The 27348-nt window shown below is 46.4% G+C and overlaps 1 protein-coding gene and 1 long non-coding RNA gene across 4 annotated transcripts in view; one reads left to right on the plus strand and one right to left on the minus strand.

Moving 5' to 3' along the window:
• Positions 1–8539, minus strand: part of LOC147371413 (uncharacterized) — a 35298-nt gene extending 26759 nt beyond the window's left edge. Inside the window, exon 1 of the long non-coding RNA XR_015163557.1 lies at positions 8446–8539. This is a non-coding gene — a long non-coding RNA (uncharacterized LOC147371413). The remainder of the gene's footprint in view (positions 1–8445) is intronic.
• Positions 8055–19979, plus strand: SOCS2 (suppressor of cytokine signaling 2). 3 transcript variants are annotated; one of them, XM_086399049.1, is made up of 4 exons: positions 8055–8648; positions 9419–9779; positions 11376–11827; positions 19891–19979. In XM_086399049.1, exons 2-4 carry the CDS (start codon positions 9641–9643, stop codon positions 19906–19908), a joined length of 609 nt encoding a protein of 202 aa, XP_086255175.1. In that variant the 5' UTR covers positions 8055–8648; positions 9419–9640; the 3' UTR covers positions 19909–19979. The 3 variants fall into 3 exon arrangements, with proteins under 3 accessions (XP_086255175.1, XP_086255177.1, XP_086255176.1); XM_086399050.1 differs by lacking the exon at positions 8055–8648 and adding an exon at positions 8816–8964; XM_086399051.1 differs by lacking the exon at positions 19891–19979 and having other exon boundaries at positions 8059–8648; positions 11376–12838.
• Positions 19980–27348: the final 7369 nt, after the last annotated feature.

The raw sequence follows: 27348 nt of genomic DNA on the forward strand, positions 1-27348 counted from the left end.
TTGCTTGGTCTGTCAGTCATGTCTGACTCTTTGTGACTCCGTGGACTAGCCCTCCAGGCTCCTCTATCCATGGGATTTCCCAGGCAAGAATACTGGATTGAGTTGCCTTTTCCTTCTCCAGGGGATCTTCCAGACCCAGGGATGGAACCCAGGTCTCCTGAGCATCTCCTGCATTGCAGGCATATTCTTTTACCACTGAGTCACTGGGGAAGCCTTTCTACTATGGACTAGGAGCTATTTTAGGCATTGAAGATACAGTAGTGAATAAAACAAAGTCCCTTTTATATTTCCAGTGGGAGAGAGACATTAAACAAAGGTCAAATGAAGAACACTGATAACATCAGGTAGTGGTAAATGCTGGGATGAAAAATAAAGCCGGGGAAAGAAATAATCACTGATAAGAAAAGGAAGGTCTCGGTGAGCAAAGACCTGGACAAAGTGAGGGAATGATGCCATGAGAATATTAGGGATAGAGCATTTCCAGGAGAATAAGTACAAAGATCCTGAGGCAGGTTTGGTGAGTTTGGGAAACAAGATGGCCAGAAAGAGCAATGTGAGGAAGGAGAAAGGGTTTGAAGAAAATTACTCCGCACTAGTGAAGCCAGTGTCTTCATGATTGAATACCCTCTGCCTGTATAGACCAATTTCAATAAGGAGCACCCTGAACCATGCTGAAAGCAGACTTTTATCTCTCAGAAGTGCTTTAATGGAAACTATCCATATCCTAGGACAAGGGGTCTCACCTGAGCTCATTTCGCCCCTGGAGATTTACAGTCAGGTTTTAGGTTGTCAATAACCACTCCCACCCACCAATCTGCGTCTCCCTCCAGAACATTTTTTTTCTTTTTGGCTGTTCTGGGTCTTCATTGCTTTGTGTGGGCTTTCTCTAGTTGTGGTGTGTGGGCTTCTCATTGCAGTGGCTTCTCTTGTTGCGGAGCAGAGGCTTGAGGTGAGTGGGCTTCGGTAGTTGCAGCAGGCAGGCTCAGTGGTTGTGGCTCGTGAGCTAGTTGCCTATGGAATCTCCCAGACCAGGGATTGAACCCATAGCCCCTGCATTGGCAGGCAGATTCTTATCCCCCGCACCACCAGGGAAGTCCTAGAACATTTTTCTGCAGAGAAAAATGGAACCTGTATGCAAATGCCTGCAGGACCAGGTAGGAATACAGAAGAATGAAACAGGTCAGTGGGAGAACCCCGCCACATTTTGCCTATTATACAGAGGCATAGGCTCCACCCCCACAGAGAAATAAGCTGTCTTCTATTTGTCTTGAAATATTCAGTCTTTGGGTTGTATTTTTTTATTTCTCCATTTAGGTCCAAAAAAAATACTTCTCCACCATAAGAAAACCAACAATGCAAGAGTGATGACAAATAGCAGGTACTGCTCAGTGTTGGGGATCCGCAGAGGATGGTGAGGGCTGTGGAGAACCGGAGGACACATGCCTTCCAAGGCAGCAACCACTGCTCTGCTTCAGCCCATCACTGCCTTGAGGGGATGGGACTCAGTGTGGACAAATCTTAGAGAATGCAAAACTCTGGATCTCTTTGGGGATGAAATCTCCAAATTTTTAATTTGGTTCACATTTTTCTTTTCTTTTTTAGAACCCTGGTAGACCAACCATAACACTCAGGGTACGTGCTTGTGCTAAGTCACCTCTGTTGTGTCCGACTCTTTGCAACCCCATGGACTGTAGCCCACCAGGCTCCTCTGTCCATGGGATTTTCTAGGACAGAATACTGCAGCGGGTAGTTGTGCCCCCTCCAGGGATTGAACCTGAATCTCTTATGTCTCCTGCCGATGGGTTATTTCCCACTGGCGCCACCTGGGAAGCCCATAACACTCAGGGTGCTGCTGCTGCTGCTGCTGCTGCTGCTGCTGCTGCTAAGTCACTTCAGTCGTGTCCGACTCTGTGCAACCCCAGAGACAGCAGCCCACCAGGCTCCCCCGTCCCTGGGATTCTCCAGGCAAGAACACTGGAGTGGGTTGCCATTTACTTCTCCAGTGCATGAAAGTGAAAAGTGAAAGTGAGGTCGCTTAGTCATGTCCGACTCTTAGTGACCCCATGGACTGCAGCCTACCAGGCTCCTCCGTCCATGGGATTTTCCAGGCAGGAGCACTGGAGTGGGGTGGTGGGGGAGGTCAAATATGGCCCATAGGCAGGTGGTTTGTTGAACTCTGATCAGGATTTCTGAGAGATCTGTGACTTAACATTGACAACTACTCTCCTAGAACATGATTCCCTTCCACTTCTGTGGACAGAAGGACTGAGGTCACATCCATGCACCATGTCCCTGGGTCCCAGAAGTCTAGGGGAGGGCCATCTGCCTGGCTTTTCCCTCCCCCACACCCCTGAGCCAGAGCACAGGAGCCAGCAGGATCCCCCTCTCTTCCTCTGTTCCCCAGATGGTCTTCCACTACAGGGATGGAGAAAGTAGGACCCTGTCAAAGGGAAGGGGTACTGAGAAGCCCCAGATGAGCAGTAATAGAGGCTCATTACCACGAAAGGCAGCTTTCTTCTTCATCTTCTCAGTTCTCCCTCTACTCCCTCCGACACATCCCTCCACATTTGGCCCGTTATACCCCATGAGAGTTTCTTTGACTACAAGCTACAGAAACCCACATCAAACCCTGCGGGGATAAATAAACCTGTTCACTCCTGTATCTGAGGAGCCCAAGGGCAGTGCTGCCTCAGGCTTGTTGGATCCAAGTGCTCAGGAATCTCTTCTCCTCACTCAAAACTGAGCTCTGCTTTCTTCTCTGTTGTTTTTGTTCTTTGACAAGCTCTCCAAGCGGTGGGAAAGTTGACTTACATGGTCCTTACTGCCCATGATCTCAGAAGGGGAGGCACTTACATCAAATCCTAAAAATTAATCTGCTGTGATAGTGGACGAACCCATATCCAAGGGCATGGGGCACTCCTATTGGCTAGCCTGAGTCACATGCTTTCCAAAAGAGTAGGTTCCAGAATCACAAGGAGTGTTGAGGATGGTGTGTGTGTGTGTGTGTATGTGTGTGTGTGGTGGTGGTGGTGGTGGTGGTGGTGGTGGTGGTGAGATGGCAAACTCTATAAGGAAGGAATGGTGGCCACTTAAAAGGGTAACTTGCTACCCACAGGCACTTCAGACACAATAGCTAACAGCCATTCCCTCAGTCCCCAAACAAAACCAAAAAGCTCTCTCTGCAACTCAGCAAGCTCAGTGCCGATTGCTCGAGTCAGTTTTAGTATCAGAGCATCTGCATTAAAAAACCAAGAAGACCCAGTTTGAGTTTGGTTCATGGAGGATATTTTCAAGCTTTGGCAGTTCCTCCATGCAAGCAACAGAAAACACTCCTCAGCTTTGTGAAAATCACTCTTCCTTCCCTTCCTAGTAGAATGAGAGTTCACATCTTTAGCCTTGCACCTGCCCCCTAAACAGAGCATGTAGTCCTGAAAACCTGGGAACAGACTGAATCACTATTTTACCTTGTAAATTTAAAGCTAAGGGTGAACTCCAGGGAGTCAACTCACAGGAAGTTCTTCGGCAGTGACCAGAGAGTGACTGTTGGGTTTCATACACACAAAATAAGATAACCTTACCTATAGGGAGAAAAATTCAAACTCATTGAGAGTAAAAGGATGAGAGTTAAAATAATAGCTGATCTTTATTATTTGCTAAATGCCAAAGCACTTTTCATAGATTATGTCATTTAATTTTCACAATAGCCCTATACGTTTCATTATTATCTCCATAAAAGGCTAAATCATTTGCCAAAAATAACATAGGCAGTCAGCAGTGGCAGAGCAAGGATTCATGCCTGGGTAGTTTAAAGTCACTTTGCTGGAACTTCATTCATTCTCCAATTACGTGGAATGCCTACTATGTGCTGGAAACTATTCAAGGAAATGAGATAAAAAGCTGTAAACAGTGCAAAACAGATACATGTCCTCATGAAGCTTACATTCTTCTGGGTGAGAAAGACAGGAAATCAGGCCAATGAATAAGACATAAACTAGGATAGATAGTGATCAATGCAAGGGACAAAAGTAGAGCACGGAGGAAAGAGAGGTAGGAGGAGAGGTGGATTCTGAATAGGGTGATCAGTCAAGTCTCGTGATGAAGGTGGCACTTAACAAAGATCTGAGGAAGTGAAGGAGCAAACCATGCAGATTATCTGGAGGAAGAGAGTGGTAGGTGCAGGAAACAGCAAAGACAAAGAGCCTGAGGAAGGAACACAGATAGCACGTTCTACCCATAGCAAGGAGTTCACCGTGGCTTGAGCGTTGTGATCGAGGAACAGAGCAGGAGGGGATGAGATCAGAGAGGGGACAGATCGTCCAGGGTCTTGTGAGTAGCTGTTAGGGCTTTGCCTTTTACTCCGGTGCAATGCAGTCATTTGGGGTAGAGCAGAGGGGGGAAGTGAGATGACTTAGTTTAATCAGGGTTTCTCTCACTGATTGGAGAGCCTTCTGTGGGAGGCTGCAGCAGTAAGCCAGGTAGAAATGACAGTGCTCGTGCTAGTGCTAAGCCGCTTTCAGTTGTGTCCGACTCTTTGCGACCCCGTGGACTGTAGCCCACCAGGCTCTTCTGTCCATGGGATTCTCCAGGCAGGAATACTGGAGTGGGTTGCCATTTCCTTCTCCAGGGAATCTTCCCCACCCCGGGGTGGAACCCGCGTCTCTTATATCTCCTGCATTGGCAAGTGGGTTCTTTGCTACTAGTGCCACCTGGGAAGCCCAGGAATGAAGGTGGCCTAGACTAATGAGTTGACTTATTAGAAAAAACCCTGATGCTGGGAAAGATTGAAGGCAGGAGAAGGGGAAAATAGAGGGTGAGATGGTTGGATGGCATCAGCAACTCAAAGGACGTGAGTTTGAGGAAACTCTGGGAAATGGTGAAGGACAGGGAAGCCTGGCCTGCTGCAGTCCATGGGGCTGCAAAGAATTGGACACGACTGAGTGACTGAACAAACACAGACTAATGCACGGGGGAGATGTGGCCAGTGTTTCCCTTCTGGGTTTACTGTGAAATCAAAGGACTAGTTGACATATGAGATGAGGGATGTGTGAGGAGGATGGCTCTGGGGCTACTGGCCTGAGCAGCTGAAGACTGAAATTGATGTTTTCAGAGATGGGGAAGAGTGCAGGAGGGATGGCTTTGTTTTTGTTTTATTTTTGAGGGGGGGCGGGGAGGGTTATTCAGGCCGCAGTTTGGAACCTATTAAACCAGAGATTCCGCTTAGACATCTAAAGGGTAGTGATGGGTGGCAGACCTGGGGTTCAGGAGGGCAGTTCCTCAGCTCTGCAAACCATACTCTACCCCCTGAGAGTAAGCGATGACACTCTCATGCAGTTTTGGGAAAATGATGGCTGTATCAGAAACACTGGAACAGTATTAAGAAAAGTCAAATCTAAAGATTCACCCACATTCTGTCACCCTCCAAACAGCTGCTTTTATTTGGTCACATTCTGTTTTTGCCCACAGGCACACTTAACTTTATAATGTCAAAAGCATAGCATGGATACAATTACATATTCTACTTTTTTTTTCACTGAACACAATCTCATAAATATTTTCTTAATGTGTGCTTCCTAGGGCCAACAAAATGCTGGGCATTGCTGAGACCTTTCAGAGACAGAAGTTAAAAACCCTACTTTAGTACAAAGCTTGGTGCTGCTACAGTTGGCACTGTGTTTACTGTAAGCTTTGTGGACAATGACTCTGTAGAGATGATTCCTGAGCTGGGCCCTGAATGATTACAGACTGCCACGCACCCAGTCTGGGGAGGGGCATTTCAGGAAGCAGGGAGGGCATGTGCAAAGGTCCTTAGGAGGCTACAGGAAAACACAGTTAAAAAGAGCTGCTGGCAGATTCATTTCACCTGACAATTAAATGGAAATTATTTTATCTTTGCAAAATTAAAAAAAAAATCTTTTTACACTACGGAAAAGTGGGTACACTTTTCCTCTGTGATTCTCTACCAAGGAAGGAGAAGTTAAATGCAATTATTTATAGCATAATGAACCCTAGTAGAGGTAGTGGTTCAGTAAGTGTTTCTGGGCCTCAGACCAGACACAAATTCCACTTGGAGTCTTATTTGTTCATTCATCCCAATCCCTCGCCCAGAACTGGAACGCAGTCCCTTAATTTTATAGAAAAGGTCGAGGGTCCAAGGAGGGTAAGAGACTTATACAAGCTTATCCGTCTCTATTATAGAGGGTTCCAACTAGGGTTCAGTTAGCTCAGTCCTCCACATTAGACTCTAAGAAACAAACATGATTCGTCCACGAGACTCCATCGTTGACAAAACCCTTTGTTAGCTGGGAAATACACTCCTCCCCTTCCTCTCCGGCTAATTTATCAATTATTTGCGTAATTATTTACTCAAAAGCAGGAAAATTATTGAGAAAAGCCTTTTGTCCACGACTCCCCAAGTCAGGGAACTGGTTTCTGTTTCCTCGCAGAGCCAGCAGGGGGGGGCACCAAGCAAGGTTTGTGAGTCGAGCCTTTCCCCGCACCGCCCCCCTCCAACCCCCGCGCCCCTCCGCTTCCTCGCCCAACTTCCCCATAGCCGGCGCTTCAACTAAAAGTGGCCATTGACCTTTCAAGCTTTTGAATAGTGATGCAATAGAAGAGTATTTCAAAGAAAAATGGTTATCGAAATGTTGGATCCGGTTTTCCCATGAGTGTTGATGATTTTTTAAAAAGTAGGTCACATTTAAAGTAGGTCACATCTCGGGAGGAGACATGCAGGGAAGGAGATGAGTTTTAACTGAGGCCAGGTGGCCTCCAACCAGGTGGGAGGAGGTGAGGGTCCCTGGGCAGGGAAGAAGAGCTGGGGATCTTTCCGCATTCCCGGTCCCCCAGGCTCCAGTTCTGCGGGAAATCCCAGAGTTGAGCTCTCCCAGGCTGCGGACACGGAGGCGGGCGGGCCACGCGGACCACAGAGCGCGCGGGTCTGAGCGTCCCCTCCGCGATCCGCGATGGTGAGCCGGGAGGGCCGCCGGGTGGCCGGAAGGAGACGGGGGAGCGGAGGGAAGGAGGGAGGAACAGGGCCGGGCCGATGCGGGAGACCGCGAGCAAGCCCGCCAGGGGGAGGGGACTGAGCGCGACCAGCGCAGCTTAACCAGGCGCCGCTCTCCGCCCGCTGGCAACCTTCTAGGACTCAGGCCCCGGGGACCGCCATCGGCCCACTCCCTTCGGCTCCTGGGCGTGGACCTGGAAGGGAGGGTGGTCCAAGAGGGGGCTCCCTCACTCCACGACTGTGTCTTAGAGCGGGAGGGGCCATTTCCGAGGACCTCTAGTCTCTCCAACACCCCCTCTTAAAGATGTGCGGCCTGGAAGGTCGCCTAGAGAAGGCGCGGAAGGGGTGGGCAAGACAACCCTCGGCGGCGGGCTTAGGGGCGAGCATGTCTGTTCATCGCTCGACCCCGGCGCACTGCCTGCACGGCTTGGAGACAGGCTCCCGCCGCGGGAACCGGCTCGGTGGTGGCCTGGGGCTTCTCTTGCGCGTCTCGGAGCACACCCAGGCGTTGGGGGTCAGAGGAGGGCAGATTCCCAGGCATCCGCCCCGACCGGGTAGAAACCCGAGCGCTCGGAGCCCGTCTCCCCCGAAGCCTGCGCAACTGCGCCGGAGTCTCTTTAAAGCAGTAGCGGGGGCCGCGGTCACGTGAGGTGGATTCCTGGAAAGTTCCTGGAAAGCGGCCTCCGCAGCCGCTGGGCGGGGCGCGCGGGGAGCGCGGACGCGGAGAGAGGCGGGGAGTGAGGGAGGCGCGTACGTCTGGGAAATCGCGCGCACACACCGCTCCCGGGACGGACGTTTAACTCTAGTCTCGCCGCCGCCGCCGCGGCTCGCGGGCCCTGGGCTTCCCCTGAAGCATGAGCCTCCTCGCCCGCCGCCACTGGCGCTGCGCGGGCCACGGACGGCGCGCGCCGGGGCCCCGGGTGCACGGCCTCAGGATCGCCTTCGCCTGCAGCTGGGGCGCCAAAGGAGCTCGGGCCGGCGGCAGGTATCAGACCCGGGAGCCCGAAGGCTCCGCCCCCACGAGGGCTGGGGAGGGCACTGGGGCGCGGCCGCCAGCGCCAGGCAGCCTGGGCTTCCGCAGTTTGGAGCCGCCGGGCTTGAGAGTCGGAACTGTGGCTCTGCCCGGGGGCTGGGAGCTACTGCCTGCTTTCTCCGGTTCTTTCCCGGCGTCTGGGAGTCTCCAGAGTTTTTTTTTTTTTCTTCCCCCCGCCCCTGTAAACTGCCATCCAGATTAATAATCCTTCTAATAACCTGATCTCCCGCTCCTCCCCACCCGCCTGCCTCCCGCCCTGACTCTTTCCTCCCTCCCTCTCCCCTTCTCATCTCCTTGGCTGCAGCCGGAGGGAACCCAGCAGCTGCCCCGGGTCGGGGGGCGGGGGCTGTCGGAGCCCGGAGGAGGTGTCTGAGCCCAGCCAGTCGAGGCAGTGGTCCCTGGGACTCACGTTTACTCTCTGCGCAGAGAACTCCGGACGTCTCCGCCGCTGAGCGCAGGGCTAGTCACCGCCTTGGGCATCTCGTTCCCAAATTAAAAAGTCAACAGGGGAAACAGGCAGACACCGCTCCTCCCGGGCCCCTCCCGGGTCCCCCGCCCAGTGCGGGCTGGAGTCTGCCTGGTGTGGAGGCGGCCACGGCGTTCGAGGCCGAGGTAAGGGCTCGGCGTTGGTTGTCTAGCATGTCCCACGGAGCTCTCAGCCGCGTGCTCGGCCTGGGCTCGGGTCACGGGTCGGAGCCCCCGCGAGGTCTGCGCGCTCGGGCAGATTCCTCGACAGCGCCCGCGGCGGCAGCAGCAGCAGCAGCAGGAGCCGCCCGACCTCGGGAGCAGCAGCCTCGGCGGCCCCCCAACCCGTGCCCTCAGCGGGGGCAGGGGAGCCAGGATGCCTCTTCTGCGGGGTGGCCGCAGCTCCCGCACCTCTGAGTCCCGGACTGCCGGCTCTGCCCGGGGAGCCCCGCGGCGCTCTAGGGTCGGTAACTAGGTTTGTGCCGGGGGCTTCTTCCGGGGCTCCTCGGGCTGTGCAGAGTGTGAGAAAGGAGTGCCAATTTGGGGACCTTGCCTGTTTCCTTTTCAAATTTCTGCTTGCCCATTTACCACCGTGCCCACAGGTGACTCTTCGCTCTTCTCGTCTGCTAGTCTGCGATTTCAGAGAGCAGCCCTCGGCGGGAAATTGCCCGGTTCCCCACCCTCATCCTGTCCGCTTCCCCCGCCACCCCCACGCCCCTTGTGTCTTGGATCCCTGCTGTCTCTCTATCCTTTCTCTGGAACGGGCCAGGGCAGTAACTGGATGCTCGGGGTTAAATGGTGCAGGAGCACAGACGCGGAGGAGTCCCCGGGATTTTCCACATCCCTGCCTCTCCACCCTCACCCCGGCCGCAGGGGTCCAGTTCCGACTGACCCAACCCTCCACTTTCTCTTTGCAGGCGAACTGTGCGTGAACGTGCCTGCGGGGGATTTGGCCATCGGTGCACCGGAACCCGGGGAGGAAGAGCCTGCAGCGCCCCATCCCCACCCTCTCCATCACCATTTCGGGGACCCCTCAGGGAGTGGTTTTGGGGTTCCCACTGACTTCTAAGAAGGACGCGTGCCTTTCTCCGACCCCAGCTCGGGCGGCCACCTGTCTTTGCCGCGGTGACCTTTCTCCCATGACCCTGCGGTGCCTCGAGTCCTCCGGGAATGGCGCGGAAGGGGCGCAGAGCCAGTGGGGGACCGCGGGGTCGGCGGAGGAGCCGTCCCCAGAGGCGGCGCGTCTGGCGAAGGCCCTGCGGGAACTCAGTCACACAGGTAGGGAGCGGACCCGTCACGACGCGTGCGAGAAGGGGGCGCCTCCCCGGAGACGCGGATGGGGCTGTGCTGGCGAGGCTGGGATCCCCGCTGCGGGGCAGGCGGCTCGCGGAGAGGATGCCACACGGCTCTGGATCCTTGGGAATGCGAAAGGAGAGTGGTTCCTGAGGGACTCCAAGGCCTAGAGGAGGGCAGAGCTCGAGAGGGGTTCCTTGGAAATCAACTCTTAGGGCGCTGGCACTTTAGCTATTTTCCGCGGCTGCTTGGGGGTCGGCACTCGGGCTCGGATCCTAGCCGGAGATAGTGACGGCGCCTTTCCTGTCCGAGGGTTGCGAGGGCAGCGAGTGGGCGCTGCGCTGCCAGCAGCTTCAGCTGCATCCGGCTCCCGGGCCCGGCAGCCGCTGCAGCCTGGAATCTTGGCAGCCAAGTTCAGGGACCGACAGATTGCCGGGCAGGCGACTGCCGCAAAGCCGGGAGGAGGGCGGACTGCGAAGCCCCAGCCGAGCCTGGCCTCGCTGGTTTCTAGGGGCAGCCTTGCGCTTTGCACGGCTCTCTGTCGTCTCTCGGCATCTGAAAGAAGACAAGATGGGGGCGGGGAGGTGTGGAGGGGAGGTTCTGGCAAACCTGCAAGCTTTCAAAATCGGGACCCTCAAAGCTTACGTTTGGGGCAGAGTTGAAGTTTTGGTAGAGGTAGAGGGGAGGGAATAGTTCTTCACTTGTGGTTCCGGTCTTTCCTTGCGGGCCAAGGGCTTTCCCTGCGCGGGAGGAACCGGCAGATTGCAGATCCCCGAGCAGTTTTTTTGAGGTAGGGGGGTGGGGAGCATTGTTCAAACGTTTAATATGCAAGATGTCGCTAAGTCGCTTTTGGAAAACGGGATGGAAGATGGAACTGGCAGGTCGAATCGAGAATGCCAGGGAGACCGACGGTTGTGATTGGATTTGAATTAGGGCGAAGTCCAAGAGAGTTTATGGAAGACTGTAAACTTGAAGTACTAATTATCCATTGGGCTTTCTCTCCATTTCTCAATGGCTGATAAGGTAGTTGCAGTCAAAACAGCAGACAGAAGCTACTGTACTGCTCTTTTAAAATAGCGGTGCTTTCCAGGGCTTTGAAAAGAGATAAAGATTTGGAAAGGGTGGAGGTGGACACCAACCAGCCAAAAAGTTGTTGCTTTTTATTTTGTTGGAATTAACTGAAGTTGGGTTTTCCATTTTTTTAAGGGCATGGATTTTCTAACTTCTTACTTAATTTACATTAAATCTTTCATTTCACTTGAAAAGCATCATGTCTGCTCAGCCAGTGTGTCATATTACAACCATTCTTCTGTGTGTTAGAAAATCTTAAGAGAGTTCAAAGATCAGCTACAGAAAGTTACTTTTTAAAAAAGAAAGCTGGCTTGCAGTTTCTTCAGAAAATTAAACGGACCCACGTTTTCAGTAAATTTCTACAGAATGTATTTATGGTAGCCTATGGTAAACTTTCACACACTTCTTTTTATAGCTAAAACATTGTTGCCAAGTACTTGCCCTATTTTAAAAATTCTCTATAATAACTATTTAACCCTCTTTTGTTTTTCTTTTTGAACAAAACCCCAGGTTGGTACTGGGGAAGTATGACTGTTAATGAAGCCAAAGAGAAGTTAAAAGAGGCACCAGAAGGAACTTTCTTGATTAGAGATAGTTCGCATTCAGACTACCTACTAACAATATCTGTTAAGACATCAGCTGGACCAACTAATCTTCGCATCGAATACCAAGATGGGAAATTTAGATTGGACTCTATCATATGTGTCAAGTCCAAGCTTAAACAATTTGACAGTGTGGTTCATCTGATCGACTACTATGTTCAGATGTGCAAGGATAAGCGGACAGGCCCAGAAGCCCCCCGGAACGGCACTGTTCACCTTTATCTGACCAAGCCACTCTACACATCAGCACCACCTCTGCAGCATCTCTGTAGACTCACCATTAACAAGTGTACCAGCACCATCTGGGGACTGCCTTTACCAACAAGACTAAAAGATTATTTGGAAGAATATAAATTCCAGGTATAAGTGTTTCTTTTTTTTCTAAACATGCCTCCTATAGAATATCTCCGAATGCAGCTATGTAAAAGAGAACCAAATCTTGAGTGACGGCTCTGGATAACTACGCGGAATTCTAAGACCAGCTGAAGTCAATCTGATTTAATTGTGTGGCAAGGTAGCTAGGTATTTAAAGTTTTCCCCACATGTTTTCAACTGAGGGATGCTTCCCTTCCTAAGTCTGACCAAGACCAGTTGATCCTTTTAAGTTAAGAATAAAACGTCCCAAGTAAAGGCTGAAGGAACATTTTCTCAGAACTCTGACTTTCTGAGGTTCGTTGGTGTTAGGTGAAAGGTCCCAGCACTGGTAGGAGAGAAAGAGCTCCACTTAGGAGTGCTGAAGAAGTGGAAGGAACGAAACTGACACAGGCTTAACTTCAGTTCTGTGTGCCTGGTGATCAGAGTCTATTTTAGGACATTTGATATTTTGCATTCTGATGTACTTAGGAGATTTGTTAAACAGATATGCTTGTGAGTATTTATCCTTCTTTTTATGCAATTAACCAAATCAACCAAAAAAGGTGACCATGAAATCCTGTATTTGTCTTTTTACTACATGTATGAACTCTCTCATGAATGAGTACTGTAGTAATCCTCTTCAAGGGAGCCTTATTTCAGAAATATTTCAAACTGGTGCAAATGGAAAAGATTTCTTTTCCTTTAAGGCTAAAGACAAGAATGTCATGCTATACAGGTGCAACTCAATCCCTGTTAATAAAACCATGTAGATAGAGACATTTTACCCTTTGAAACAGCTGCGTCCCCAACCTGTTGCCATTGATTTTTGGAAATGGCTTTAGGAATTTCCAAGTGGTCTAACCATAGACATTAGCAGTTGTCTCCCTTCTACCATGTAGAATACTTTGACTTAATTTTCTTCCACATATAGGGGGATACATGCCTGCTTTTCAAAGTGTTTATTTACTGCTGTTACTATTTGATTAGAATGTATTAAATAAAAAAAATGGACTTTCACAAGTTTCACTTATTACTTTGAATACGCTTTCTTGGTAATAGAGGGTTGCCATAAAAACTTACATCGAGTGAAATAAACCAAATATTGAGCCAGAGGTAGAACGTTACTTGCCCTTCTCTAAAGTTATGGGTCACACTTGCCCTTTGCGTTTTGGAAAGCATGGTTTAGAAATTCCTAAGAGTTGCCAAGTGGCCTGGTCTTTTACAAGTTGAAAAGGCATAACACTAATGCCCTTTGTGTTTCCAAAATACCTGGTTTAGAGACTACGGAATTGTGACACAAACTCTTGTAGGTTGAAGAGGCACAATACAAAATACAAAATAACAGTTTTACGGACATTTCTTGGCCACCCAGTCTCATGACTGTTGCAAATGCATCATTTTTCTGGACTCCAGACATGATTCCTGTTGCCACCTTTGAAAAAAAAAAAAGGCCTGTGTAATTGCACACTATAGTGTGTCACTGGGAAGGTGAGCCTAGTATGCCATGTGTGTGCCCCAAGTGAATTAGCACATCAGATATAGATTAGAGTAAAACCTGCTTATCGTATATCATAAAAATATGAATATTTTCATAAGCGCTTAAAAACCGGTTTTGTGACTGGAAGGAAAGCAACTATGCATGTCCAAACAGCAGAGCCAAGCGCAAAAGATTGCTAGGTGCGCCTTAGGAAGGATTTATTTGTGGTCTAAATTTTACAGAAGAGCTGGAATTCGAGTATCTGGTCTCTGATGGGAAGATCACCTTCTCATTAGGATGTCCAGCATCTGTGCTTTCTGTATCCTCTTTTTCCACTGACAACAGTTGTGTAGTGTGGGATGTTTGACTTTGCTGGCAAACCTTTTACGTGATGCGTGCCAAGGGAGTTTGTGAAATTTCTTCAACGTCTTTTTCCTTTCTGTTCTTATTGTTTCAAACACTCTGCTACTTCTCAGTTACTGAGAGTTGGATACATCGTCGGGTGTGAGTACCTGTGGCATTGTGGCAAGTTCTTGATGGCTAGCTAGATGATGAGAAAACCAGAGGACAGCAAAGACATCTCTGGGTTAGGCTGTGGCGCTATTATTACCTTATGCTTCAATTTTCCCTATTCCGAGTAAGTTGATAAGCATCAGGAAACAGCCTCCCACCCTTTTTGTTTGTTTTGTTTTGCTGTGTGGTGGTGTTGTTACAATGACGAGCGCCACGGATGTGTTGAGGTTATTATTGTGTGCCAGATGCTTGCTCAGCACTTTCTGTGTATTATCTCATTTAATCTTTACACTGAACAAAGTACAGTGCTTATAGGAGGTATGCCTTCTATTTGTGAGTGAGGAGGCCTTCCAGGAATATCCTAGTCATTTTTATTCCTGGAGAGGAATTACGAAGAGCAGATTGCTACTATTTCTACATTGATCCAGATGAACAAGTTAGAGCAGGCTGTAAAAGAAACCCGCAGCCTTTTTACTGCTGCCTCAACTGGGAAAGGATAGGTATCTTAATGAGCATTGTGCTCTGTGGGGTTCGAGTCAGCTTGACCTAGAGGTTTTTCCCCTAGTGTGGGGATGGGTCAGGAGCGGGTTAACTTTTTACTTGGTGACTGGTAAATGATGCCACTTACCAATTATTAGTCACCCCATTTTTACATATTGACCAACAAAGAAGTTAAGGTTGTATGCTTATCCTCACAGAATCAGAAAAAATACAGTGTTTTCTTCCTATGAAGGGTGATTTGAAGCCTCAGTAAGGGTTTATATTATTGTCATTGTTGTTGAAGAAAACAATATACAGGACTGATAAACTTAAAATATTTTAATGCGAGTTTCCATTCTGAGCAGAGTTGAGGTGGTGGAGTTTTCCTTCCATGTCAGTGGGCACTGGGGACTGCTTTTTAGGGACTTGGAGCTTTTTTAAAGGGCTTTGGGCAGCGGAGAAAAGGCAGTTCAGCTTATGAGCTGAGAGGTCTTTTCTGGCGTGTCAGTAAGAAACTCTTGACTTCATAGCAATTATGTAATCCAAATAGGTAACAGAATGGGACGGTTGTTTGGGAGTGTTTATTTTCTTGGGAAGGATTTTCTCTGCTTTTAGAAAATTGTACCCCGGGAGGAGGGTAGGAGGCAGACACGTCATCAAATAATCCACGGGCTGGAATGTCCTGGGACCAGGCCGTGCCCTTCTCCGCTGAGGGTTTAGGCCCAGGGGAGTGGGGGTTGAATGGCCGTGGTGACATCTAACAGCTGGGCTGAGGCTTCTCCTGCATCTGAGAGGTTGTTTCTCGCCTTTGGAGCAAAAAAGTGTTGTCGTTCATTCTTTCATTGACTAAGTGGCCCTGGATTCTCCTCCCCCAGTGTTTTCACTTCCTAGAATAAAGCTTGAAACCACTTTTCAGATGAAATCGTTCAGTTGTGTCATTTTGCTGAGGAGGCCACCCAGCCCTGGGGCCGTCAGGAGATTTGTGTGCACACACGCACAGAGACACACACCATCCACCCAGCAAGTCAAGGGCGGAGCCCACATTGGCACACAGATGTTTTCATCTCAGGTTTGGTATTTGTAAGAGCAGCACCCTGCTACCCTGGGTTTCAGTAGTCAGTACTTTTCTTTGGCGACTGTCAGCCCTACAGTTCTTTAAACCTTCGGTTTTGTCTTTGGGATTTAGACAGCCAGCCTTGGGAATATCCAGGTCTTGGATAATATTCAAGGGGTATTATCCAGGTCTTGACTTCTTCCACCGGAAGAATTGGTTTCTGCTGGTTTCCACGATGTCTTGATTCTCATCAGAGTTTTGCATTAATTTTTAACTCAGCGTTTCTAATCTACTTGCCGGTTTAAAGTCGAAACCCTGCCATCCACGCTGTTTTGTGATCTCATTTTTGCCTCTGCCAGAGGTGACTCATGCCCAGTAGCTGGTGATGCCCGGTGGCTGCCTACCCTCCAAGCCTCACCAGGGGAGCCATCCTTTCTTTTGCCTGCTCTTGGGCCTAATGGCTCAATTCATTCTTGCCTCACTTTCCCTCTTTTGTATCGTGAAGTCTCCCTGTTTGCTCATCAGATCCAGCCCTGCTGGCCAGATTATGTAAATTCCAATGAAAACAGCTAAGTACCTCCTCTTGAGTAATTGAGTGATTTAGAATCCGGAAGGTGAAATCTGTCTCTTCATCTCATTCTTGGCTTCCTTTCAGGTTCTGAAACAAGTAGCCAGCCCCGAATGCCACATTTTGGCGTGTGCATGGGTCTTATCTTTTTATGTGAAGTATCAGGGGCTGTTTCTTCACTAAGTTGCCCTTCACTTGAATGGAAGGGCACTGCCTGCCGTTCCACACCTTCTGGGTTTCTCTCCATAAAAACGATTCTGTGATAGTTTCGTTTCACTCTCCTATGGAGGCATGGCTTTCTTGTATTCTCATCTTCGCATATTTTTGATATTTCTAATTTTTTCCCCTATGTGGCTTGAGTTCAGGTTTCTTTAACTTTATTACTAAAGTAAAGTAACAGCTGTTGCCACAGTAGCTTCTTAAAAGCCCAAGAGTCCCAAACGGCTCGATAGTATTTCTGCTGAAATCATGGAGCAAAACTATATATTCTTCTTACTCCTTTGGGAACTTTGTCAAGGAGAGAGGCTGGATCACACGAGTATTGTCACAGAGAAGGGGTCACGTCAATAAATATCTGCGGCGCCATAAAGATAAAACTGCTTTCATAGGCAGCCCTCAGAGTTGCATCCTTAACATAGGAACTCTGACTTGCCCTAGAGATCAGGAGCGTATTTTGTGGAGTGTTATTATTACACATGTGCTGCCTCTGTTAGAAACAGAGGGAAGGAGAAAGCCAGCCAGAGTCCTAGTGAGAGGGAAGGAAATATTGCCAGCTGCCTTCCTCTTCTGTCTAAGCATACATACCACCCAAGGAGCCCCTTTCCTACGGCAGAGAGAGTGAGGCTTCATCACAGAACGCCGTAACATTTATAGCTCCCCAGTTTCCAACCATGTTAAGATAAAAACTTATATTTTGCTAAACGGTTTTTCTTTCTGTTAGTTTGGTGTGGTTTTTCCTGTTTAGGTTTTGGTCCAGAGAGCTGCTGTGATCTTAAACATTCAGAAAAATATTTTCCATGTTTATTTCTACCCAGAGGAGTTGTCTGATTTCCCATGGGGCATAAGGAATACAGTCAGTAGCACTCTAATGACTTTGTATGGGGACATGGCCACTAGACTTGGGGTGATCATTTCAAAATGTATTCAAACGTCAAATTACTATGCTGTGCACCTAAAACTAACATGACATTGGACATGAACTATATTTCAACTTTTAAAAAGATGGCAGACAGCATGTTAAATCATGGGAAATCAGACAACTCCTCTGGGTAGAAATAAACATGAAAAGTATTTTTCTGAATGTTTAAGATCACAGCAGCTCTCTGGACCAAACTTGAAGTTTGTACCATTTAATTCCCTTCATCAGTCCTGTCCGTCTCCCTTCACCTGTTTGTTCTCTGTATCAATAAGTCCATTTTCACTTTTTGTCTTTTATTTTTAGATTGCAAATATAAGTGAGGTCCTATTTTTTTAAAATATTTTTTAAAAATCAGAGGTATTTTTCTCTGATTTATTTCACTTAGCATAATACCCTCAAGGTCTACCCAAGTCACAAATGGCAGGATTTAATTATTCTTTTTTTTAACTGCTGAGGAGTATTCCCTTGTATGTTTATATACCATATCTTTACCCATTCATCTGTGGGGTGGACACTTAGGTTGCTTCCGTATCTTGGCTGTTGTAAATATCTGCATGTTCATCTGCAATGAACATGCAGATGCTCATATCTTTTCAGTTTAGTTTTTTGTTTTCTTTAGATAAATAACCAGGAGAGGAATTACTGAAATGTATGGTAGTTCTAATTTTTTAAGCAATGTTCATACTATTTTCCAAACTAGCCAGTTGTAAAATGTACAATGCAGCATTTTACATTCCCACCAACAGTGCATAAAGGTTCTTTGCTCCATCCACACCCTTGCTAACATGTTATTTATTGTATTTTTTGATGATGGCCAGTCTGACAGATATGAGCTGATATCTTGATTTGCAGTTCCCTGATGACTAATGATGTTGAGCATCTTTTCATGTGCCTGTTGCCCACCTCTCTATCTTCTTTAGACAAATATCTGTTCAGGTCCTCTGCCCATTTCCCCCTCTGCCGTTTGATGAACTCGATCCTTCTTAGATTTTCAACAGAGCTTCTTTTGCCTCATCTCTATTTCCAGATGTGGCCATTAATTCTACATTTGATCAGAAAGTATGTTTATATTTTTCCATATTTGTTTAGGGCATCTGCTCAGTTATCTTCTGGAAAAAGGGGCAGAGAGAATGGGGATAATTGAAACCCATCAACACATCTGTAGCGGTTTCAACTTCCTCTCCATTGTCTTCTTTGCTAGAACCACTGACAGAAAGTCAACTGTTCTCTCATCTTATTTCCCTGCTTAGGGATTCTGTGAGTTCAATTATGGGTATGTCATTTGTAGACTGAAATCATCCCTGGTGGGAGTATTTACACCACAGAAATTGGCAGACACTAGAAATTAAAGCTTTTTACATCCCCTGATTTAACAACACACCACTGATTAGGTGTGTTAATTGAGACCTCATAGAGTAAGATCAGTTTATTTGTATTCATTGTATTAAGTCGAGCATTTAGAGCAGAATAAGAAATGAACAATTTGGGGAATGAAATTTTTTCACAGGTATGTGTGCCAATCTTATATTGGAGTACACTGCCTACTGCTGGTAGATCTGCCAGTCTCTTGATTCAGGGTCTTTACCTAGTGACACAATATTTGCGGACATCCTTTCAGAGTTTATTAGTAGGGAAGGATAGGGCATTCTCAAAGTTGCATGACCAGGCTGTATAGTAACTTTTGTTAGCTTTAACAGATCAGGGTCTCTGTTTCTAGCATCATTCATTCATTCGGTCATTTCATTATTTAATTTCCTTCTTCCTTTCCTCTCCCCCTGCCTCCTCCTTTGCATTCCTGCGTACCTCTTCTGTTTTTTCCTGCCAACATGTGTTAAGTGCCTGCTGTATTATTTGCCAGAAATACAAGAGTAAAAAAAATAAAAGTTCTTGCATCACAGGATTTCTTATAGCTTAAGGGAAGGGTTGAGGGAAGAGGAACTAACATGTATTAAACCATCAAATATGTTTTCTGCCTTATACTGTATGTATTGTTGTCCCATTTAACCCTCCCAACAGACTGGTAAGGTATGTATTTCCCCATTTATTGAAAATGAAACTGAGGCTTGGAGGGAGAGAGAATATCCTGGCCAGTAAATGGGGAAGTCATGGTTCAAACCCAGGATTCTGCTGGACTCTGAAGCCGGTTCTACCTCTCAGGAGACCATGTTGTATAAACTCTTTGACTACATGGACAGTTTACTGTGAAACACCATGATAAAGGCAGTAATAGTTAATTGTGGACCAGGTGCCATCGACCTGCTTTGAAGGGTTAGAGAAGACCTTGGAGGAAGGTACCTTGTGTGAGTATTCAAGCGTGGGAAGGAGGGACTCCCCTGCTGGTCCAGTGGCTAAGACTCCATGCTCCCAGTGCAGGGGGCCAGGGTTTGAGCCCAGTCTGGAAACTAGATTCCATATGCTGCAACTAAAGACCCCACAACTAAGACCTGGCACAGCCAAATAAATAAATATTAGGAAAAACAAAACAAAACAAAACCAAAATCTATGAAAGTGGAAAGGAGTTTTTAGACCCCTTGGTGAGGAAGGTCTTTCTCCCAAAAGGTTGAAGAGGAGGTAGAGGTGAGTTGGTCAGATCTTGTGGGCTTTGCTGAGATGCTCAAATTTTATCTGGAGGGCAGTGGATGAAAGCTTTTTGAATGGGGGAATAGCCAAACTAGGTTTGTGTTTTGTATAATCCCTCTGGAGGGGCCCTTTGGAAATGACTTGGAACAAAGCTAGAGAGGAGTTGAGACAACTTAGATGTGATGGGGTGGGAAGGAGCAGGGCTTGGGAGAGGATTAGGGGGAGGGTGCAGACATCGACTCCCTTTCCTTGTCTGCAGGCTCACATTTGCCCTTGAATTTGGGCCTTGGGGTCCCCCAGATGCATGCTTCCATTTGAAGGCCAGCTTCCACGCCAGGCAGGCTGAGGTAAGTGACAGATTTGCTTTGTCAGGAAAGGATGGTGTCATGCTACAGTGTAAGAACCTTGACCTAGCACTTGTAAAACTTAGGGTCCACTTCTGGTTGTTTGACCTTGGGTTGAATACTGAATCTCCTTAGAGCCTCTTGGTGACTTCATGCTTTTTGATTCCTTCGGCTGAAGTACCCCAATGCCCAGATATCAGAGCAATCTCTCTATTGGGGTGGGAGTGGCCTGAGGTGGGGCAAGCCCCGCCTTCCTATGGAGTCTGTTTCGACTTAAATTGTAGTGTAAATGTTGCCTCTGTGCCATAATATATTTTCATTTATTAAAAAAAATAGTAACACCCTCTTAACTCTGCACTTGTCACAACTGGAGTCAGTTGGCTCCATTTTTATCCTAGTTAGAAGCATTTTGTGTTTTCTCATGGCTGTGGATCTATGCATGTGCGTGCGTGCTAAGTCGCTTCATTCGTGTTCCGACTCTCTGCCACACTATGGACCACAGTCTGCCAGGTCCGTGGGATTCTCCAGGCAAGAATACTGGAGTGGGTTGGCATGCCCTCCTCTGGATCTTTGCACACTACTCTATAATCACAGAGTTTGGACTTGGGTTTTTAGATCTCGATTGTGATGGAGAGACAGGAATTTGATGTGTGTCAGCCACTATCACAGTAACCTTCTGGGTGAATTTTCATTGTTAAGGGACCTGGAGGTCTGCCTGTGCTCCACTTTCTGGCCAACATAATACATGTGCTCCCAGAAAATTGTGGTCCGAGGATATGCTTTCACAAGTCATTTTTCCCACTTCCAATTGATCCTTAATGGAGGAGGAAGTCATTGACTTTTATGATTCCTTTTCTCTGTCAAACAATGTATTAAAAGGAAAGAAAGAAATTGGCAAAGTATGAAGGGAATTTTTGGACTCACTGGTTTAATGACAAGAATCTTGGAGCATGAATAATCCTGCTCCAATCTATTAATATCATTGTGCATATTTGGATTTTCCCAGATCTGTTTTAAAGTGGGGCACACCTCTGGTCTTGAGAGTCTAGGAGGGCAAGAGTGTGCAGAAGTCACTGGCAGGAGTTCAGCTCTGAGCCTATTCATGGCTGAAAGCTCCCATGAGATCCAGTTTGAAGCTGCATTGGGTAGGCATGAGATTTGTTATGTTCAGGGCAGGACAGTAAGGCAGCCTTTCTATAACCAGCCAGCCCTTGGGCTTCCAGAGGACTGGGAAAAGCTAGAAGGTTTAGTAATACCAGGTATTGCATCTGACACTTTACAGGTGTGACCTCAGTTAGTGCTCCCAGCAAACCTTTGAAGTAGATTTTGTTTTTATCTCCTCTTTAGAGATAAGAGGATTGACAGGTTGATTTAAGAGGCAGAATTGATATTTGAACTCAGGCCCATCTAATTCCCAAATCCATGCTTTTATTCACTCTTCTCTCCTTTTTCTGAGTAAGCTTACAATGCTTTTAAGTTCTGAGGCCTGCAGCCAGAATGTATGTCAAGATGTATGCTGAGCCATATACCTTTTAGTCATATGTAGTTAATATTAAGAGTGCTATGACTTTGCCCAATTTGTAATGATAGTATTATTAGGACTTTGATTTCAGGCTTCCCTGATAGCTCAGTTGGTAAAGAATCCACCTGCAATGCAGGAGACTCCAGTTCAATTCCTGGGTTGGGAAGATCCCCTGGAAAAGGGATAGGCTACCCACTCCAGTATCCTTGGGCTTTCCTGGTGGCTCAGCTGGTAAAGAATCTGCCCGCAATGCGGGAGACCTGGGTTGGGAAGATCCTCTGGAGAAGGGAAAGGCTACCCACTCCAGTATTCTGGCCTGGAGAATTCCATAGACTGTATAGTCCATGGGGTTGCAAAGAGTTGGACAGGACTGATCAACTTTCACTTTCACTTTCAGGACTTTGATTTTAGAAGTAACACAAGATCTTCCAGGCCCTGGGCATCCATATTAGAAGGATCTTTTACATCTGAATTTATACCTTTGCTCTCTTCCTCTAATCTCCTTTAGGGCTCTTTCCAGGGCAACCATAACACACCATCTCTTCCCTATTACCCTTTTCCTTTCTCTAGAGGTAGATTATAGAAATAATGTGTCAGTCGTAATAAACTAGGTTATGCTGCAAAACAAACAACCCCAAATTTTCCTAGGCTTAAAACAACAAAGATTTGCTTTTTAACACAGATTTCTCTGCTCATACATGTGTCACCAGAGCAACTCTTCTCCTAGTCATTCTGGAACCAAGGCTGGCAAAGCTGCCACCTCCTCAAACGTGGCGGAGGCCAGTGGGAAAGGAGAAATCTGAGAATGGCTTGTTTGCATTTAAATGCTGCCACTTCTACTCTCAGATCATTGGCCAGAACTCTGCAGAATGGAGCTACCCAGCCACAAGGGGGCCAGGCGATCCAGTCCTCCTCTGTGGTACAAGGAGGAAAACAGACCAATTTGGTGAGCAGCAGTAATAACCACCACCTGTTTCATGCTGTGTATACCTTGCTTCTTTTTTCTTCTCCCTGGCTTGACTAATTTGACCTCCGGTAAACTTTATAGGACACACAGAACCTCCTTAACTCCAGTCCTCCTTCCTCTTTGTCTTCCAAACAAGTGCTGCAAAAATGAGTTTTCTCTTTCCCTTGTGTGAGCCATTGGTGGACCAAAAGGACAGGTCTTAAATGCATATAACTAAGTGAAATTATACATATTAAAGCTAGGTGCGAACTACTATACATACAATAAACAGACAACAAGGATTTACTGAATAGAATAGGGAATTACAGTCAATATCTTGTAACAACTTATAATGCAATATAATATGCCAAAAATAAAAAAGCCAAAAAAATGAAAACCCAACCCTGAATCACTATGCTGTCCACTCGAACCTAAGGAAAATTAACTGTCTGTGTGCGGTGCTGTGCTCAGTCATGTCTGACTCTTTGCAACCACATGGTCTGTAGCTCACCAGGCTCCTCTGTCCATGGGATTTTCCAGGCAAGAATACTGGAGTGGTCGCCACTTCCTACTCCAGGGGATCTTCCTGTCCCGGGGATGGAAACCACATTTCTTGCGTCTCCTGCATTGGCAAGCATATTCTTTACCGCTGCGCCATTTGGAAAGCTCAAATTTACTTCAATTAAAAAAACAGCTAGGGTTACTATGTCTTGCTGCTGAAATAACCAGCAGTTATTTTCTGATCTTCCGCCAGTACCTCTCTGGGCTTTCTCACCCTGCTAAAACTAAACTTGTCTTTCTTCTAATGTTAATATTCAAGGTAAATAATATTCACTTTCACTTCTGATTACCCTTTTGCTTAATTGGTAATATTGGATGAGTACTGAATAGTATTATTTTCTACCAGTTTTCAATGAAACATGGAGTCATTCTGGCACGTTACAAATCAAATGAACTTTTGTATGATCACTGAATGTTAACTGGCTTCTGAGGGAAATTGTATTCTAAATTCCAGACAACTGGTTTGCAAACCTTGCTTTAGAATGCAACCTATGTCTAGGTTGAGGTCTTTTTATGTAGCATATTTGTGTATAATCAGAATACCAGAACTGCTGTTTTAATGGACGATTATCTTCTACTGCATTCATGGATGATCTTTGAAAGAATCAGAATATGTGACACGTTCTTAATGCAAACTTTATGAGCACAGTATTTTCTTTTATATTCCGTTTCATATCTTCTCCATTAACCCATATTAGAAACAGTAATCTTTGCCTGCTCCCTCCTCATATTTATCTCTTTCATTTATTTGATGATTCATTCACTGCATCATTCAACAAATACTGAGCATCTACATGTGCCAGGCAGGAGGCAAGGTCCTGGAGAAAGTTCAAACAGTCTCCACCCTCAGGGAGACTCTGGGTATTGGGGACACACACATGCCAGCAATTAGAATACAATACAGTAATCAATATAAAGAGTCTGTATTGATACAAAGAGTAGTGGACGCTGAGATGAAACACCTGGGTCTGCTTGAAGACGTCAGGAAGGCATAAGAGAGAGGAGCTGGCTTTTGACCTGGCACTTAAGCAGTTGGCCTGCCTGACAAAGAGGTCGAAGGAGTTCCTAGGGGAGAACGGACCATTGTGGGTGGAGCTTCAGATGCAAAAGAGACAATCCAGGTTGGGGTAAGCCTGAGTTGGTGAGCAGAGAACTGACCAAGGGCTTTTCCTGCCTTTCAGAAAAGTTCATATTTTACTTGGGAAGCATGGGAACCATTGAAAACTTTTGAGCAGGAGAATGAAGCATCAGATTTGAGGCAATGAGGAGGCTGGTCTCGTTGGGCATGACCCTAGATCAGGGCTTCTTATTCCAACCTTGGACTTGCAAGAGATCCGTGGATAGAAAGCTTGGGGTCTGTGAACTTGGATAGGGGGGAAAAAATAACACTGTCACCAACCTCTAACTGAAATTGAATATTTTTTTTCAAATACAAATCTGGGCAACAGATCACAGTAGAATTAGCAAAAGATGTGAGTTTATCACCAACAGAAATAAGGTATTTTGATACAATAATGCAGTTGTTGCAGATATCTCAAAATATCCTTTGCACTTTTCACTAAACAAACACTACTGTAGCTGTTAGACCCACAACTACATCGTGTCATTTAATGAATTAATAAAGAACTATGCATATTATTGGGGTTTCCCTGGTGGTTCATACGGTAAAGAATCTGCCTGCAATGTAGGAGACCCAGGTTCGATACCTGGGTAGGGAAGATCCCCTGGAGAAAGGAATGGCTACCCACTCCACTATTCTTGCCTGGAGAATTCCATGGACAGAAGAGCCTCACGAGCTACAGTCCATGGGGTTGCAAAGAGTCGGACAGAACTTAAGCGTAATTTAACATACACATTTTTAATAGAATTCAGGTTTTGTGATTTGTGTTTAATTTCATAATGTAAACACAGTATTCTGAGGTAGAGTCCACAGTCTTTGCTGGACTGCTGAAGGGATCAGAAAAGGTTAGAACTCACGCACCAGGGGAAGGTGACTGTGGGGAGGTCATTGCAGCCTCAGGCAGTGGTGAGGAGGCGGTGAAGGGGGAGAATTTGTGGGAGATTCTGGAGACAGAGTGAACTTTATTTGAGACATAAAGCAGAGGGACAGATCTGCATGTACCCTGCATTCCCCATGAGATTTCTGGCCATAGCAGGATGCTTCCTACTGCTTATTACCTGCCACTTCCTTCCCACTACTATGGTTTTGCAGCTCTTATACTTTTACCAAAGTTCACATGCAGCATGGTTCAAAAAGCCAAGGAGTACGGAAAGACAGAAGGAAAAACAACCATCCCTCGCTCCCCTCCTCTCTGCCTGCCAGCCTCACAACATTTTGAATTCTTAGAGCGGTATTTTCTTTAGCTTGATGGCAAATTCTGTGCTGGTAGTGCCTTTTAATTCCCACTGTGTTTTTCATTTTAGGTGTTGAATAAATGACTGATAGATTTCAAAGGCACTTTCTGTTTCAAGGTCACTGTGAACATCAGGGATACCATACTCTAGTTACAGAAGTTGTACCAACAGTGACACTCCAGGAAATGGTTCTTTCCCCTCAATTCCCAGGTTTTCTGTCATTTGTCTTCATATGAAATAACACAGAACGTGCAAATAAAAATCCCATTTACTTAGGCTTTCTGGTTTTTTTGTGAAAGTGAGTTTAACATGCTGATGGGTTAAATAATCCTATATAATCATAAACCAGAAACTGAGAAGGTGGATTTGAAATTTCCACCCATTTTGGGGGGGGTGTTCCTTTCTTGGTGTGTGTGCGTGTGTGTGTATATGTGCACGTGCACACATGTGATCAGTTGTCTGACTCTTTTTGACCCTATAGACTATAGTCCACCAGTCCATGGGATTTTCCAGGCAGGAATACTGGAGTTGGTTGCCATTTCCTCCTCCAGGGGATATTCTTGACCCAGGGATTGAACCCATGTCTCCTGGGTCTCCTGCATTAGCAGGTAGATCTTTACTGACCCCCCCCAGGAAGCCCATTACTCTCTTGATAGCAGTGGTTAATTTCAGAATTGTTGCCCAAGTTGTAGACTACAGATGGAGTTGCCACTGAGCCCTTTGATTGGCTGGCTGAAATTCCTTGCCATGCTTCTTGTGAGGTCCAGGAATGTATAGTTTTGTGGTCTGATATATTTTGATGGTTGCCAGATAAAACTGATGTCTGGCACTTTTTCTAGGAGAAACACATTTAGACATTTCCAAGCTGATTTGTAGGAACTTAGTGTTATTAGAATTTTGTGGCAGAACTTTTTCTCAAGTGGCAGAAGAAATAAAAGAACTTCAGTTTTGAGGGCTGTTAACAGCACCTTCCATTTAGTGCCAAAGCTGAGAAGGCTGACAAAGTAATGAATTGTTAATATGGATTTATGACAAAAATAAGCAAGTATCTAGACTTTTAGGAGTTACCAATATCATAAAATACAGTTTTAGCTACTGACACTAGATTAGCTCCCAAACTTTTTAAAAAAGGCACGTTTCCCCCTTATTTTCTAATAACATTTCTCGATTCAGTAACCAGAAAGACTGCTCTCAGGTTAAACCTTGAGATTTGATTCCTGTTTACTGTTCTTGCTGTTTTATTGGGGGGAGAGAAAAAAGGCTTGGGAGAAATGGACCACGGAAAAGTTAGCTTCCCAAGTTACAGGTGAGAATCATGGTCATTTCCTTCAATTATATTCTACATTGAAGAGCAAGTTAGAGATTGTTTGTGAACAAATGAGATTACCAAGTAATATAATGAGTTAACTCTTTAAATTTACTGGCTTCCCCCTTAAACACTAACTGGCCAGATAACAAGTTTTTACTTGTTGGCACTGCAGTTAAGCCTCAGAATACTCGAAGCAAAATGACCATTTTTCAAAAACTGCTTTACTGAAATATAATTTTAGTGGAGTAACATTTTAGATTTAGAAGAAATATGTAAGCTACGGAACTTCGAACCCAACATTTCCAAAAGACATTTAATGAGCAGGTTAATGGAACACCAGAAGAGAGGACTTTTATGGTTAATCAAGGCGGTAAAAAGCCAACACTCATTTGGGGAGACTGGGCACAGTTGACTTTGATTTAGAGGCAGAAGACTAGAAACGAAATAGCCCGGCTGGATATTTCTAGGAACTAGTTAAGGGAGAATGAAAAAGGAATGAAGGCAGGAAAGTGTGTCTCTTTGCCTGAGGAGGAATTTCACTTATGAGAGTTTCTGCTCTTTCTACTTGAGAATTTTCAAACGGAATTGCTACAGGGGCTGGCTCTAAAGTCTGCGACGTGCACACGGGCTGTCGACAGGGAAGTGATCCTGGCGCCACTGGGTGATGTAGAAAAAGTTCT

Source organism: Bos grunniens, chromosome 5, assembly GCF_055505025.1.
Source record: "Bos grunniens cultivar Pamir isolate PY7600 chromosome 5, Bosgru_T2T1.0, whole genome shotgun sequence".
In the NCBI taxonomy this organism is placed as follows: domain Eukaryota; kingdom Metazoa; phylum Chordata; class Mammalia; order Artiodactyla; family Bovidae; genus Bos; species Bos grunniens.